Source organism: Schistocerca serialis, chromosome 4 (assembly GCF_023864345.2).
Source record: "Schistocerca serialis cubense isolate TAMUIC-IGC-003099 chromosome 4, iqSchSeri2.2, whole genome shotgun sequence".
NCBI classification, from domain to species: domain Eukaryota; kingdom Metazoa; phylum Arthropoda; class Insecta; order Orthoptera; family Acrididae; genus Schistocerca; species Schistocerca serialis.
The window spans coordinates 595,069,143-595,087,746 of NC_064641.1; the positions used below are offsets into that span (position 1 = coordinate 595,069,143).

Consider the following 18,604-nt stretch of genomic DNA (forward strand, 5'->3'; position numbering starts at 1 on the left):
CAATACTCTGGTGTTCATATTTTGCATTGATGGTTTACCATAAGTGTTGCCTTTGGACAATGGATTACAGCAGAATTACAGCAGTTTTGTTATGTTAACAGCATCTAGCATGTGGTGACAGCACCATTTCACCTTCACTCTAATGGTGAAGCAGAAAACTTTGTCAGAACATTCAAGCAACAGCTGAACAAGTTTAGTGCTTCCCATACGTTGGCACAGGTATTAGTGCTCTTCCTTTCCTCATATTATTCCCAGTCGTGCAATGGTAAGTCACATGCAGAAATTTTGCAGGGCTGCTGACATAGGATTCTGCTTCAGTTGCTGCATCCTCCACAGTGCTCTGGGGTTAATGTAAATGATTTGAGCTTTATCAGAGTTTTTGGCAGACACAGGCACTGCAAACGAGGCATAACCACCATAGTTTTGGGCCGCTCATCATATGTCTTACAGAGTCCCATCGGGCTGTGAAAGTGCCATCAGAAGCAGTTTCATTTACAGATTCAGTGCCCAAGAGGTTCCTGCAGCCTCACTCACCCTCACCTTTGATGAGTCCCACGCTGCCAGCACTGGATGAGGAGTCAATGGTCGCTGACGAAGTGCTGTCACCATCCCTGCAGTGCCAGCAGCCCTTGCCACAAAATGTGGCCCCCTTTGGCCCTGCTGGCTTCCAGTGGGCCTCTGTGGACCTTCCAGTCACTGCGCTCTCATCCCTTGATGATGTTGTTCCATCTCTGGTCGTGGGTGTGCACCCTATGGCTGGCTTTTCAGCCGATGTTCCTATCCACTTGCAAGATGAATGATGAATGTCGGGGTGTTCGCAGGATCTTGTCATCATCTGGAGTTTCAGCTCCTGTCTTCCTGCCTTCTCAGTGGCACCTGCTCACAGACCTCTCACTACACCCCTCCCCTCCCCACACACGCACACACTGTTGTTTACAGTAGTACAAGTACACATCAACAATGAGGAGTTTTGGGAAGGAGGCATGTGGTGTCACACACTATTGACACCAACCTAGACAGTCAACATCAGGAGGTTGACAGAAACTCATGTGATTGCCCTGCCAACACGTAGCCATCTCAAAAACACACCCTCTTCTGTACACCATCAAGATAGCCAAGTTCACTCGGCGCATTCAAAATCTGCTAGTTAGGCTTGCTTCTCTCTGTTATTATCTATGACTAAATTGCTTGTGTCAACGAACTGGACTTGCTGAACTGAAGGTAAGGGATGTAAGAGGTCAAATGGACAGACTTGGAGCAGGAAAGGTGCCTCAAGACATTTTAATTTCCACTGTCTATACTTTTACAAATACATTCATAAAACTTTCACAGCATGACTAGGAAGGATTCAGGATTCACACTCATAGCAGTGGAAGTTCGAAAACATAAAATAAATTTTTTTAGATGTGAAATTTCATCATTTTTTCACTTACTATTCGCTGCATTTGTTGCTATAGGTATACTTTTCTTCATAAGAAAGAGAGATTCTTTGCTGAATTTTGCACAGCATGCAAACCATACTTACAGGTGAAATGAAACTCTAGAATTTTCCAAATCCATTAAAAACTGTGGTACAGATTGAGGTAATTAACTATAAAATTTGAGTTTTTTCTAAACATGAAATTTAAAACGTAAGAGCTCATCCATTATATCATAAATTAAATAAATTCTAGAGTTTCATACACCTGTAAGTATGGTTTGTATGTTGTGCAAAATTCATCAAAGAATCTCTCCTACTTATGAAAAAAAATGTACCTATAACAACAAATGCAGCCAAAAGTAAGTGAAAAAATGATGAAATTTCACATGTAAAAAAAATTATTTTGTTATGTTATTGAACTTCCACTGCTGTGAGCGTGGACCTTGGATCCTTTCTGGTCATGCTGACAAAGTTTTATGAGTTTATTTGCAAAAGTATAGACAGTGGAAATTAAAATGTCCTGTGGTATCTCCCCTGCTCCAAGTTGGACCATTAGATGTCCTACCCACCTTACCAGAATTAAGTTACATATTACATGTGCTTCTCATTATGCTGCTCTCTGTCTCATCACCAACCTAGTTCTCAGCATCCACCCTTGGACTGAGCCAATAATTCCACTTCTTGAAATGATTAAGAAATGCTGGTCTAGAGGAATCCTTTCTAACCAACCACAATCCCAAACCCTGTACCTGGTTCAGATTTACAAACAAAATCTTTACGATCTGGACTCAACGCATATAAACACTTTCCAGGTTTGTGATCTTCACCTCATTGATTGCTTCATAAGAATCTCTATTCAAATCAAACTCACCAGCCACCAACTATGTTTGCCTTGAGTTCCACATCAAAAGGTATCTCCCTCATGGCCTAACCATCTGTGAACAGTGTCTGTTGAGACAAACAGGTCTTCTCATAGAATACTGTAACACTGTAACATTCACCAACAGATAATACTTATCCCATCTCACCTATCTTCCATTATAAGTAACCAGTCACAATTTAGAAGACTTGTTACATCCACAACTACAACACCAGAAGAAAGAATTAAATTAATTATCTAACAATTTAAAGAACCTTTTTTATTGTTTATATCCGAGATCACATTCAAAACTGCTTTTTATTGGTGGGTTTGATGTGTAAGACTATCATCTTCAGATCTTTTTGTTCAATCTTATGTTATCTGTTCCTCTTGCTCCACATTCCCCATCTTTCCCTGGTACTACTTTCTTAACTTGTCTTCTAGTAGCCCCATACCCAGGCTACGCTTTCATGTATAGATATCAGCTACCTCCATTGCCCACATCTACAGCTCACACACTGGCATGATGTCCACTAACTCCTCCTTGCTTTTGTTCTTTCCTCACACCAAATATCTGCCAGGTCTTTGCTATCTACCTCAGCTAAGACAACTGCACACCCCTGTTCAGCTGGGAGAAAGTGGCAGTTTTCTGAGCACATGCATTAGCTTGTTATTGAATGATTTTGTACAATATCTCTTCATATAATCTTTCTAATTTTCCCTTTCTATTTGCCTGACTGCTGCTCAGTGTTTCTTCAATTTGGGGAGTAGCAATCTCTCCTCATATAAATATTTGCTTATTAAGTATTTATTTGACATATGCTGGAGTCCGCCGGCCATGGTGGCCGTGCGGTTCTAGGCACCTCAGTCCGGAGCCACGGGACTGCTATGGTCGCGGGTTTGAATCCTGCCTCGGGCATGGATGTGTGTGATGTCCTTAGGTTAGTTAGGTTTAAGTAGTTCTAAGTTCTAGGGGACTGATGACCTAAGATGTTAAGTCCCATAGTCAAAACAGTCCAGTAGTATAAAAAAGTGAATTAAATTGCAGTTTTCTTACTCTTGCACTAAGTGTTCCATATTTCAACTTACTTTTTGTCTCTGAGATCTGTATGTGTACATATTGAGGAGGTTTGTTTATTTTCCTTGCCACAGATGTATCCACAGTCATCATAGCCTTTAATTACTCTGTCAATATCTCCATGTATTGCACAGTATGCTACAAGTCCAAGCTGAAAATGAAGATATTAATATATTACTATTTGGGCCACAATAGATTTATACAAACAATATTTGTGAGATATGTATGCCTTTATAAGGAAGAAAAGATGGAGAGGTGGGGGAAGGGTATCAAGTTAGAACACTGTAGATTAGCTGGACTTGCAAGAAATATCAGTATAACAATGGTCAGTAACATTCATCTACATGCTTTACAGTTTGAATTATGAACTACTCTAAGAAAATTCAAACCATCAATGCTTACATATAAAGCTCTCTTATTAACCAAAACAGCTACAGGATAATCCTATCAACTTGAGTTATTGGTGAATTAAAGTCATTATCATAGACATTCAGTACTACGAGCTGAATGAGCTCATTAGACACACATCTTCCAATTTATTTTGTTCGATTGGTACATCTATTCCTTGAAAAAATCAAATTAGTTTACAAAGGTCTTATTGTTGGGTAGTAGCTATGCGAGCAGAATGTCAGAAGTGGTACAGAACTATCTGGGAGGTGATTAGCACCAGGTAACTACAATTGAAACTGCAACACTATGAAGGCATGCAAGGAACATATAAATGACATAAAGTGCGCTACATGTTTGGATATCCAAATAATTATCATTTCAGTGAAACTGCAAAAAACAGAAGAAGTAATGCCATAGAAATTCTGTACATAAGGAATTATGTAGTGGGTTTCTCATTCAGAAATCACATCTGAATGTTGTTTGTTTGTGAGAAGATCATGTTATGCCTCATGAAAGAAGGAGAAACGTCTTCCAGAGTGTGTCGGAATCAACAGCAACAGGAGATTGCAGCTTATAATTTGATATAGCTGTTTGCATTAGTCGGGATTTCAAAACCGTCACACAAATATGCAATCAATGGGTTCAGGAAGTCTGTTCAATGCTGCGATGGATCTCAATGGCCCATAAGAACAGACTTAATGTTCATTGTCCATGAATGATCACACTGCCTTGTCATAAAACTTGTGTCAAAAAATGAGCTTGTTTCCAGCAAGACAAGTATCAACACTATCCACACAGAGACTGAGATGAAGTGTGGAGCACCAAAGAATGTCATCATGATGATCAGCATTGCAGCTTCCCCTAACATGACACAGGAGAGAGGCTTGATGACAATAGTATGTCCAAGGACAACACTGGAAACAAGACTGGTACCACACTGTCTTTTCAGATGAGTCCCAAATATGTGTACAGCTTCATAATGGACATATCCTTGGGTGAAGATTTTTAGGAAAATGAAAGGAGTTAGACTGGATTCATCATTGTCACATGGGACAAGCATCTGGTGTGATGGTATGGGCACACTACGCAATCAACTCCGGGTTGAATAGCTGATGATTTGGACAGTAGGTGTTACGTTTCCGATATGTTAACAGCAGTGGCTGTGCTGTATCTTTGGGGTCTTCATGACATAATCTTTCAACAAGAAAATTGAGATCAACTGTTGTCCTACTGCCCTCACCTACCGAGACACAGAGTTGTTTGCCTGTTGCCTCAGCCATCAGAGTCTACAGACCTCTCACTCAATGAAAACATCTGTTCATTAGCTGCCAAGAAAATGTCCCACTGCCACTTGCCAGCCACATTGACTGGTGAACTCCAACGAGTTGAAACAACATGGAATGACTTGTCCATACCTGTCATCCAATCTCAGTTTGACTTGATGCCCAGCCAGGTTAGCGCTATTGTTGGTAACAGAGGTGGCAGCTCTGTGCATAATCCCAAATCACCTAAGAACTTAATCATGGCCCTTACTACTATACTGTATACCCACAATACATAAAAGTTTGTGGTTTGCTTTCATTTATGTTGTTGCAATTTAAAAAGGCCTGAAGTGTAGTATTTTAAAGCCAAGTCAACAAAGACACCTGTGATTTTGACTCTTTGGGAAAGATCTTGGAAAAGAAGACCATGTAGTAATAGGGAATCCATACGGTGTTTAGACAATGACCTCAATTGTGCTATCAAAGTTGAATCATGCACATTGCTGCAAATGCTCCTCCCACCAACGTGAAGATCGTGTCACTCTTTCATTCACATTATAGACCTGTAGAAGCAGTCTGTGAAATTTTTAAATTCAGAATTTGGAAAATTACTCAGGAAAGGGAGGGGAGGGCACATTCACACATAAGTATGAACAATGCCTCACTCCTCACTTGGTTGCACCAAATGTGGTATGGTTTGCATCAGAAGGATTCTGGTTAAGCAATTATTTGCACAGCTAATTAACATAAGCACCCGGCTGGTAAAGGCAGTTTCCATTCTCTCCCTGTGATTTCCATTGTGTACTCAAGGACTTTTCAGGGTAAATTCATCAGAAAGACAGACCTGCGGAATAAATATAAACATATCAAAAAAAGTTCTGCATCACCTTGGTTCCGAGAGTTCTGGAACCTGTACAGAAAATTGGAACAGAGATCAACATAAACATCATTACCACCCTTTTTATTGCTCATGAAAACCACACATTGCATGTTGTACCACCATACAGCGAGACCTTCAGAGGTGGTGGTCCAGACTGCTGTACACACCAGTACCTCTAATACCCAGTGGAATGTCCTCTCACATTGATGTATGACTGTGTTTGTCGTGGCATACTATCCACAAGTTCATCAAGGCACTGTTGGCCCAGATTGTCCCACTCCTCAATGGCGATTCGGCGTAGATCCCTCAGAGTGGTTGGTGGGTCGTGTCATCCACAAACAGCCCTTTTCAATCCATCCCAGGCATGTTTGATAGGGTTTATGTCTGGAGAACACGTTGGCCACTCTAGATGAGTGGTGTCGTTATCCTGAAGGGAGTCATTCACAAGATGTGCATGATGGGGGTGTGAAATGTCATCCATGATGACAAATGCCTCGTCAATATGTTGCCGATATGGTTGCACTATTGGTCGGAGAATGGCATTCACATATCGTACACCCATTACGGCACCTTCCATGACCACCAGCAGCATACGTAGACCACGTATAAGGCCACCCCAGAACAGCAGGGAACCTCTACCTTGCTGCACTCACTGGACAGTGTGACTAAGGCGTTCACCCTGACTGGGTTGCCTCCAAACACTTCTCCAACAATTGTCTGGTTGAAGGCATATGTGCCACTCATTGGTGAAGAGAATGTGATGCCAATCCTGAGCAGTCCATTTGACATGTTGCTGGGCCCATCTCTACAGTGCTGTGCATGGTGTTTAGGTTGCAAAGATGGACTTCACCATGGCTGCCGGGAGTGAAATAGCACATCATGCAGCCTATTGCACACAGTTCGAGTTGTAACGTGGCGTCCTGTGGCTGCACGAAAAGCATTATTCAACATGGTGGCATTGCTGTCAGGGTTCCTCTGACCCATAATCTGTAGGTAGCGGTCATCCACTGCAGTAGTAGCCCTTGGGTGGCCTGAGCAAGGCATGTCACCAACAGTTCCTGTCTCTCTGTATCTCCTCCATGTCCAAAAAACATCACTTTGGTTCACTCCGAAATGCCTGGACACTTCCTTTGTTGAGATCCATTCCTGGCACAAAGTAACAATGCGGTTGCAATCGAACTGCGGTACTGACCATCTAGGTGTGGTTGAACTACAGGCAACATGAGCCCCATACCTCCTTCCTGGTGGAATACCTGGAATTGATTGACTGTCAGACCCCCTCCATCTAAGCGGCACTGCTCATGCATGGTTGTTTACATCTTTGGGTGAGTTTAGTAACATCTCTATACAATCAAAGGGACTGTGTCTATGATACAACATTCACAGTCAATGTCTATCTTCAGGAGTTCTGGAAACCAGGGTGATGCAAACCTTTTTTTGATGTGTGTAGTTACAGCTGAAACAGATACAAGAGAAACAAAATACTGAAAATCAGAACATCACAAGCAAATCACTGAAATTGAATGGATGCATCTAAATGGATACAAGTAAAAATTCTGCTACTGTAGAACTAGTGAGAAAAAAAGGAGTAGTGGTTATAATGCAAAAAATAGAGTAAGTTCCAGGTCGCCCAGGTTCATGCAACATATTGTGTTGAAGAGTGTTTTGAATTCTTCATCACAATAAAGGATCAAAAGCACACAAACTAGCAGCATTTAAAGTTTACAGATCACCAGCAAAAAATATCTTAAGCTTCATAATGAAACTTGACTGCAGAATGATCACTCATTGTGGAGTCTTTAATGTCTATTTTCTGTCTGGTAGATCACCTAGAATTGTTGTGTCTAGCGTTGGATTATTTAACATACCAAAAAACACTACACAAATTGCAGGTCAAACAGCAACAACCATGGCAATTTCTTTTTAGACCCTACAACTTTTAGTGATTTAGATATAAAAGTGATAGTCAGTGGTTTTTCTGGCAATGGTGATCAAATGTATACAATAAGAGAGAGATTTACCTAATTCAAAGAACAAATTGTAGTTAAGAGCTGCAACTTAATTACAACCAATATTGTAAAGCTTTTCCAGTCTGTTTTTGAAAAGTTAAAATTTTCAAACTCCAAGAACACAACAAGAACAATTTATAACACTATTAAGCAAGAAGCTAGCAAAAATAATGGTGCATATTACATTGAGAGCACAGAAAATAACAGGCAACACACTGAAATCACTGACATCAAATTCAGTGATTACTTTCCCAGAGTTTCAGCAATCATATCATCCACTAACAAAAAAGTAAATACAGATGCATCAGATTTACTTCAGCAGACACCACATGCAACACCTACAAAGATTAGTATCAAAACTACAGCCCCTAAGGAGATTAAAAAATTCACCAGATCACTAAAAAGGAATAATTATGTTGAGTATGACAGTGTTGGCTCCTCGTAATTGGTAGTCCTCTCCTAGAGATCCAAATGGGAGACTAGTACGGAATCTTTTGCCAATGGAGAGACCGTCAGGACACTTTTTTGAATTACAGGCCACATTTCCTGTGGATACACATGACATATCTTTAATGCAGTGGTTTCCATTGCCTTCTGCATCCTCATGCTGTTGATCATTGCTGATTCTTCTGCCTTTTAGGAGCAATTCCCCAATCCAAGGGCAATACAGTGCCCTGAACCTCAGTCTGCTCTTTTGCTCTCTTTGACAAGCCTGTTGGCAGAATGAGAGTGACTTCTTATGCCATGAGTCTTCAGCCACAATTGCTGATGATTTTTATTCAAAATTTAAGCAGTAGTAGGGTTTGAACCTGGGACTGAGGGTTTATTGATTTCTATTCAAAGACACTACCCATAGACTACAGATGCATCATGTTCTATCTGAAAAAGAAAATGCTAAGGCTCAATCTATGTATTGTGGGTGTCAGTGATGTGAAATGGAAAGAAGACAAGGATTTCTGGTCAGACAATTTAGGGTAATATCAACAGTGCTAGAAAATGGAATAATGGGAGTAGGTGTTATTATGAATAGGAAGATAGGACAGAGAGTGAGGTACTGTGAACAGTTCAGTCATAGCATTGTTCTCATCAGAATCGACAACAAACCAATACTGAAATCAACAGTTCAGTTATATCTGCCGATCTCTCAAGCAGAAGATGAAGAGGTAGAGAATGTACATGAAGATATTGAACAGGTAATTCAATACTCAAAGGGAAATAGGGGATTGGAATGTGATTGTAGCAGAGGGAGTAGAACAAAGGGTTATGGGAGAATATGGGCTTGGTAGTAGGAATGAGAGAGAAGAAAGAATAATTAAATCTGCAATAAATTTCAGATGGTAATAGTGAATCCTCTCTTCAAGAATCACAAGAGGAGGTATACTTGGAAAAAGCGAGGAGGTACAGAAAAATTTCAGTTAGATTACATCATGGTCAGGCAGAGATTCCAAAATCAGGTATTGTAAGGTGTACCCAAGGGCAGATATCGACTCAGATCACAATTTGGTAATGATGAAGAGTAGGCTGAAGTTTAAGATACTAGTCAGGAAGAATCAATGTGCAAAGTAGTGGGATACAGAAGTGCTAAGGAGGCTACAGGCACTGCGATAATGAATAACTTGGTAGACACCTCAGTTGAAGAGGAATGGACATCTCTCTAATGGGCAACCACAGAAGTTGGAGAGAGAACAATGTCAGTACACAAGGAAAGTAACAATGAAGAAACCACAAGTAACAGAAGAAATACAGAAATATAAGTTATTTAGGAATGAAATAAATAGGAAGTGCAGGAAAGTTAAAGCAAGATGACAACATGAAAATGTGAGGAAATTAGAAAGAAATGATTGTTGGTAGGACTGACTGAGCATACAGAAAAGTAAAAACAACCTCATGTGAATTTAAGAGCAAGGGCGGTAACATTAAGAGTGCAATGGAAATTACACTGTTAAATGCAAAGGAAAGAGAGGGTAGGTAGAAAGTGTACACTGAAGGCCCATGAAGGGAAAGACTTGTCTGATGACATGACAGAAGAACAAATAGGGATCATTATAGAAGAGATAAAGCTCCAGTATTAGAATCAGAATTTAAAAGAGCTTTGAAACACTTTAGGTAGAATAAGGCAAAAGGGATAGATATCATTCCATCAGAATTTCTAAAATCACTGGGGGAAGTGGCAACAAAGTGACTATTCACACTGTTGCATAGAATGTATGAACTCAGGACATACATCGGACTTTTGGAAAAACATCATCCACATAATTCCCAAGACTGCAAGAGCTGACAAGTGCAAGAATTGTGGCACAATTAGCTTAACAGTTCATGTATCTGAGCTGCTGACCAGAATAATATACAGAAAAATGCAAAAGAAAAAAAAGAATCTGTTAGATGATGATTAGTCTGGCATTAGGAAGTAGATGAAGTTGAGGAATTCTGCTACCTATATAGCAAAAGAACCCATGACAGATGGAGCAGGGAGGACATAAAAAGTAGTCAAGCACTCACGGCCAAGAGAAGTCTGCTAGTATCTAACTTAAGTCTTAATTTGCAGAAGAAATTTCTGAGAATGTACGTTTTGAGCACAGCACAGTATGGCAGTGAGCCATGGACTGTGGCAAAACCGGAACAGAAGAGAACAGAAGAATGTTGACAATTAGGTTGACTGATAGGGCAAGGAATGAGGAGGTTCTCCACAGAATCTGTGAGGAAAGAAATATATGGAAAGTGCTGACAAGAAGAAGGGACAAGATAATAGGTCATTTGTTAAGACACCAGGGAATAACTTCCATTGCACTGTAGGGAGCTGTAGAGGATAAAAACTGTAGAGGAAGAGAGAGAGATTGGGATACATCCAGCAAATAATTGAGGATGTAGTATGCAAGTGCTACTCTGAAATGAAAAGTCCGGTACAGGGGAGGAATTCGTGGTGGGCCGCATCAAACCAGTCGAAAGACTAATGACAGGGATTGAGCAAATCACCTATAAATTACAGACCTATTTCCCTGTTTCCAGTCTTTTCAAAAGTTTTTGAGAAAGTGGCCTATAATGGAATACTGAGTCATTTAACTGAGCTTGTTAATCCTTATTCTTGTGTCTTCCTTACTGCATGATGAATAGACATTATACTGCATGTGGCATTGTGTGAATAAGGAGTAGCATGAAAGAATTTTACATGCATCTGACTGACGTAAGAATTGCTGCGCATATTGCACTTTTTAATACACAGGTGTCAGGATTGCTTGTTGTATTCAGTGGTGTCCCCAGACATCTCACCTTGTCCACTATGCAATTTCACAATGAAGGCTGCCACATTTCAGTCACCAAGGTAGTATCTAACATCTTGAGGGGCAAACCATGGAAAAGACTGAAGTTGATTCACCCAAAAACACTACACTTTGGTATTATGCAATCCAGTAATGACATTTAAATGCTCATTTCAGTCTGAAATAATAACTCTTTCTGAGCAGTGGAAGTTGATGCAGTGGCAAGTGTGCAACCAGTTTAGATTGCAACAGACATTATTGAAGCATTGATGCATGCACAAACAAACCCATTACACTGCCCTAGCAACAATCAACATTGTTCATTTATTCATTCATTCATTCATTCTTCACACTCCCTATACCCCATCAAGAAGGAGAACTTTCAGAGATGTTGAATAAGTTAAGAAATACATTAAGAAAAAACAAGCTAATCGTAGAAAGTTAATCTGCACATTATACCAACAATACAGGGTGTAAAATTTAGAACATAGAGCTGCCATTATGATATACATATGAAGCTGTAGATATTGTTGTTGTTGTGGTCTTCAGTCTTGAGACTGGTTTGACGCAGCTCTCCATGCTACCCTATCCTGTGCAAGTTTCTTCATCTCCCAGTACCTACTGCAACCTACATCCTTCTGAATCTGCTTAGTATATTCACCTCTTGGTCTCCCTCTACGATTTTTACCCTCCACGCTGCCCTCCAATGCTAAATTTGTGATCCCTTGATGCCTCAGAACATGTCCTACCAACCAGTTCCTTCTTCTCGTCAAGTTGTGCCACAAACTCCTCTTCTCCCCAATTCTATTCAATACCTCCTCATTAGTTATGTGATCTATCCACCTAATCTTCAGCATTCTTCTGTAGCACCACATTTCAAAAGCTTCTATTCTCTTCTTGTCCAAACTATTTATCGTCCATGTTTCACTTCCATACATGGCTACACTCCATACAAATACTTTCAGAAATGACTTCCTGACACTTAAATCTATACTCGATGTTAACAAATTTCTCTTCTTCAGAAACGCTTTCCTTGCCATTGCCAGTCTACATTTTATATCTTCTCTACTTCGACCATCATCAGTTATTTTGCTCCCCTGTAGATACTACAATATTAAATACCACAGTAGATAGTTCAGTAGGATGAATATGTCTAAAAAGATCAACCACAGAAGTTGTACAGACAAACTGCCGTGGGTACATGGAAGGTAACTGTGAAGATACCTTGGGTAACAGAAGAAATATTTCCACTGATCGATGAATGAAGGAAATACAATAAAGCTCAGAATAACATTGGAATACAGCAATAAAATCCACTCAGGAATGATATGTACAGAAACAGCAGTGAACCTAAAGAGATAAAGTAGCAGAAAAAATTTGAAGAAATTGAAACAGTAACTGTCATCCAAAGGACAGACATCAGAAATTAGAGAAGTCAAAACAATCTTCAGTAAAATTAGAAACAAGCACATTAACATTAAGAGTGCAATGGGAATGTCAAGTGCAGAGGAGAGAAAGGATAGGTGTTAAGAGTACATAGAAGGCATGCATGAGGGGAAGATCTATCTGAAGATGTGATTGACGGGGAAATGGGAATTGATATGGAAGATATAGGTGACCTAGTATTTGAGTCAGAGTTTAACAGAACTTTGAAAGATTTTCAATCAAATAAGATGAAAGACATAGACAAAATTCCTTTGGAATGTCTGAAATAATTGATCATTTTGGGAAGTGACAACCATACATCTATTCAAGTTGGTATGTAGAATCTACAACAGTGCAGAAGTACCATCAGACCTTTGCAAGAATATCATTCACACATTAGCAAAGGCAGGTAAGTATGAAAACTATTGTACAGTCAAAGTTGCTAGCAAGAATAATATACGGAACAATGAAAAAGAAAACTGAGCATATGTCAGATGATGATCAGTTGGGCTTTGTGGAAGGTCAAGGAACCACAGGGGCAATTCTGACATTTCTAATGGAAGCAATCTATGTTAATAGGATCTTTCCATCTGGAAAAAGTGTACCATGTAAAATGATGGAAGGTGTTCAAAGTTCTCAGAAAAAGAAGTGTAAGCTACAGAGAAAGACAGGTAATATACAATCAGTACAAAAACCAAGAGAGAACAATAAAAATGGAAGACCAAGAATGAAGCACTTGCATTAAAAAGGGTGTGAGACAGTAACAGAGTCTTTTGTCCCTGCTGTTCAATCCATACATCAAAGAAACAATGACAGAAATAAAGGAAAGGTCCATGAGCAGCATTAAAATTCAGGATGAAAGGATACCAATGATATTTGCTGATGGCATTGCTATCCTCAGTGAAAGTGAAGAAAAATTACCAGTACAGGACCATTTGAATGGAATGAGCAGTCTGATGAGCAGAGAATGTGGATTGAGGGTAAACTTAGGATAGATGAAAGCAGCAGGTAACACCAGAAATGAGATAAGGGAAAAATTTAACATCAAATTCAGTGACGAAGAAGTAGACAAAGTGAAGGAATTCTGCTACCTCGAATTCATGACAGCTGAAGTAAAGAGGACACTAAATGCGGACTAGTAAAGACAAAGAGGGCACATTTGTCCAAAAGAAGTCCAGTGGTATCAAACATAGATCTTAATTTAAGGAAGACACATCTGATGATGTACTTTTGGAGCATAGCAATGTAGAGAAATGGATAACAGACAGTGAGAAAACTAGAAAAGAAGACAATGGATGTGTTCATGGTATGGCACTGTAGAAGATACTGAAAATTCAATGGACTGATAAAATAAGAAATGAGGAGGTTCTCCACAGAATTGTTAAGGAAAAGAATATATGGCATACACTGACTAGATGAAGATACAAGACGATACGACATGTGTTAAGAAATCAGCGTATAAGTTCTTTGGTACTGGATGGAGCTGTGAAGGGTAACAGTATTAAGGAACACAGAGACTGGAATATACCTTACGTTGATAAATGCACCAAACATTGGCAACAAGTAGTTCCATGTGCAACACTTGAAAACACTCTCTGCTATATATAGGGTGATTATAATTAAACTTTCAGAACACTGTAGAAATAACACCACTGGTCAGAATGACGTCAAATTACAACCGAATATTATCTGAGAAGGGGGAAAACGTATAGCATAAGAAAAGAAAAAAAAAATAGTGTGAAAACAGATCAATAGATGGCACTGTATGTGTCACAATACATAAATGAAAACACCTGTCATACACAATGACCCATTGAAGTAGGTATAAGCATGCCACATATGTATGGCTTTTCCTCCTTTCACGCCTGCGATGTTCGCCATGACTGTTGCAATGCAGGATTGCTCTTTGCTTGTAAAGCTGTATTGCGAGAATGATGACTGAGCACATGTTACTCTGCGGAAGTTCCGGACCCTGAAAGGTTTGAAAAAAGGCATTGGTCTGATGATTACCATGGGTCTGGAGAAAATGATTCGGAAATTCGAAAAGATGGGTTCTTTTGGTGTGCACCCTGTAGATGGAGGAAATGAATTGATTCGACGTCAGTGGAAGCAGTGTCCACAGCAATGCAGGAGGAGACGAGTGGTGGTGGGCAAACGTGTAGTGCATGGAGAACTGTCCTAACATTGGACATATCCGTGAGCACGGTGCGTAAAATCCTATGAAACATCCGTAAATGCTATCCATTCAAAATTACCCATGTGCATGAGTTGCTTCCTGTTGACCTGCCAGCAAGAGAGATATCTTCTTTAGAATTTCTTGCTCACATGGAAGTGGACAATGATTGGCCATGGAAGATTTTGTGGACAGACGAAGTCCATTCCATCTGACAGGACACGTCAATACACAGAATTGTTGAAAATGGCAACAGAAAATCCACATGCAAATCAACCAGTAACACTTCATCTTGAAAAGGTGACTGTGTGGCGCGGCTTCATGGCATCATTTATTGTAGGGCCATATTTTTTCAAAGAGACAGGTGCTTCCGGCCCTATTATCTGTACCGTCACTGGTAAGTCCTATGGCGTTTTTTGCGCAACCACGTCATTCCAGCTCTCCAACAGCATGGATGTGTGGATGGTATCATTTTTATGCAAGATGGCACACCTCTGCACATTGCAAATCCAGTTAAGCAGCTGCTGAAGCGCCATTTCGGAAATGATAGAATTATCAGCTGCCATTTCCCTACAGCCTGGCTGCCCCGATCGCCTGATCTTAAACTGAGTGACTTCTGGCTGTGGGGCTATCTGAAAGATGTTGTGTTCAGTGTTCTGATTGCAAACTTAGCTGCATTGAAGGCAAGCATTGCACAATGCATTCTGAACGTGGGCCCAGAAACACTTCGATCAGTTGTGGAACATGCTGTTTCTCGACTTCAACTTGTTGCAGAAAATGGTGGACAGCATATTGAACATGTTTTGCGCCAGTCACACAGAAATTAATAACCCACTTTCATTTTGATTGATGCATTTTATGCGGTTTCTGGCCTCAGGACAATTAAAAACGGATGTGATTGATGCTTTTATGCAATTTTTGACCTCAGGACAATTAAAAACCAATGTGAGTGATGCTTTTGTGTGGTTTTGGCCTCAGGACAATGAAAAACTGATTTTTCCCATCCCATGTGATAGGACCTTGCCATGGTGGATAGGTTTACATAACTAACAGCTTCACAACTGTATGCCCATGTACACTGAGTAGTACAGTTTGTTTAACATCAAATGTACACCTTAGGCATTTTTGTATGATTCATTTGTCATTTGTAGTCAATTACTATTAAATAATGATACCTACAGCGCCATCTATTGCTACGTTTTGTAACTGTTTATTTTTCTTCTGCCACACGTTTTCCACCTTCTCCAATAATATCCAGTAGTTTGAAAGTTTAACTTTAATTATAATCACCCTGTAAATAGCTTGATTCTGTTGTATTTATGTTATTGTCTTTGAATTTAACCAACACATACCATGAAGTAATGCAAAATACGCTCTTGTAGGTTAGTGCTTTCTTCTGCTGACTCCTTCAATAGAGGACATTGGGTGCAAATACTACTCTGAGATGAAAAGATTGTCGCAGTAAAGGAAGTTGTGGCGAGCCGCATTAAATCAGTCAGAAGACTTATAACCCCCATCTCCCAAACATACAGCTGGGCCCCAATCTACCTATACGGAAATGATACACACCTGTTTGTGTGATAGCGCGGGATGTGAGTATGGTTTGCAAAGCTCACAACTTTTTTTTCTTAAATGGTGGCAACTGTCCCTGCCCCCCCCCCCCCCCCCCGGATACACCTTCGACTTAGAAGCATGCAAATGCTGTTTTATTGGATACATTAAAGTGACATAAAAATACTTAGCTTTCTAAGTACTAACAGATAAATAACTGAAACACACACACACACAACAATACAAAACTAGGTAAATCATGCAATCCTGAACAAAGATTAGCTGCTGAAAATGATATGATGTATCAGAACATAATGAAATGTAGATTACCAGTTCCACATTTTATATGCAGACAAAAAGCTTAACAGTGGTTAATGTTCTTATAAAATAGTGCAACACTACATTCCAGTTATTAAATTTCATCTTACCAGTCCAATGCTGAATATTGTAAATAAAAGCAGAAAACAGATGTCTGTGCAATGTCTGTTCTTTGAAATTCCCTCTGACTCTGGATCATAGCTGCCTTTGCTCAAATTAAGCTGAAACCAATAGATCAAATTAATTATAGTGGAGTGTTTCAAATATAGCCTAATAATGTGCTTGTTTGTGTAGATGTTGAAGATTTAGTAGACATTTTTGTAATGTCAAAGTCATTTTAATGAGCACAAACAAAGCATGTAAAGTGTGCAAGAAGTCTAAATCACGTTCTGAACCACGTGACTGTGATTATTTAATAAATTAAGTGTGTACTACAGTTTACCATTAGAAGCTGAAATGTATTTTGCCTCATAAAGGAACGACATAAATGTTTGACAAATTTTATTTCAACAGGAAAGACACTACTGATTAAAAAAATAATAGCTTTGGAAACATCCAAATTCCAACATTGTTTACAATCATTCATCTGTGAAATATGCCTCTTCATTTATCATATGTAATAATTAACACCTGTGAAATGCAAAATAAAGATTATTAGTGCTCAAAATAGTTTATAATTGCAGCTTGGCAAGACAAATCCAAACTTTTGATGTATGAAATGAAAATAGTGGTACTCGCAAATTCCCAGCACAGCTTGGGATTTATGCTTGGTGGGAGGTCTGGAAAATAGGATACGCTCAGCCTTGTGAGCCCAAATGAGGAAGCAGAGGCTGCATGATTCAAAAGTTTCAACTACCTCAACTGTGGTGTAATGACCACATGCCCGTCCACATCACATGCAATGTGCTTTGGGTATGAAGAATTGGAGGCCAGTCTGCAGCATGTGGTCTGCAAAATCTGACTGCAAAGTTTCATTACTTAATCACTGACAAGGGTGGTGGAAGGTGTGTGACAGTTCCGAGTCAACACTGATCACAGCTACTGTACTGACAAAATACATCTGCTTGTGAAGCCTTTGCATGAATCAAAATACTTATTGGATATCAACAGTGGAAAACCTAATAACTTTCTTTATTAGTATACTTTTAATCAGTCTATGTAACTTTCTTTAGATGGTGTCAGAATGAATGAAAACCAATAATTATTCATGTGTAAATATCTCCTCTGATCCTCAAACTGCTTCAGTCACATGACTACTACATTGTTGACAAAGGCGTTAAGTTTCACACAGAAATGGAAAGGAAGATTAGGCCTTAAGGTCTTAGTGCAGATGGGACAAGAAGGGTTGAGGAGACAGACAATCCTCAACTGCTGAGACTGAAAATCCTCAACTGCTGAGGCTGAATGCTGTGGTGAGTACCGACCTCCCTGATAGTTAGCAACAAAAACTTTAACAATCTTTCTCAGTAGGGTGGCTTGCACAGACTTCATCATGCTTTAGGGGAGAGGGAATGGCAGATTTCAACATATTAAAAAAAAAGTTTTCATGAAACCTATTGTTCTATACTTTTGTATTAGTTACTACAGTGTGTTAGAAACCTTGTAAAATTTTACCTCAGTTCCTAGTAATAAACATGGGGGCTAAATTTTACACTTACGCTGAAGAATACGGTACTTTTGCTGAAATATATTCCTGCCATTGGGCACTTTTCATCAACCTTTATTTTTAAATCAACTTAACATGTTTCAGTGATGTAATACACCTATAACATATGTATGGATTGTTGTTCATGTGGTCTTCAATCCAGAGACCAGTTTGATGCAGCTCTCTATGCGACTATCCTGTGAAAACTTCATCTCCAAGTACCTACTGCAACCTAGAGCCTTCTGAATCTGCTTAGTGTATTCATCTCTTGGTCTCCCTCTACGATTTTTTCGCCCCATGCTGCCCTCCAATACTAAATTCATGATCACTTGATGCC

The 18,604-nt window shown here is 39.5% G+C and overlaps 1 protein-coding gene across 1 annotated transcript in view; it reads right to left on the reverse strand.

Annotated features, from left to right (window-relative positions):
* LOC126475352 (choline transporter-like protein 1) overlaps positions 1-18,604 on the reverse strand; it is a 496,357-nt gene that overhangs the window by 88,881 nt on the left and 388,872 nt on the right. The window contains exons 3-4 of the mRNA XM_050103165.1: positions 16,733-16,843; positions 3,369-3,508 (exon numbers count right to left, since the gene is read on the reverse strand). Of these exons, the coding sequence (XP_049959122.1) occupies positions 3,369-3,508; positions 16,733-16,843 (251 nt within the window). The remainder of the gene's footprint in view (positions 1-3,368; positions 3,509-16,732; positions 16,844-18,604) is intronic.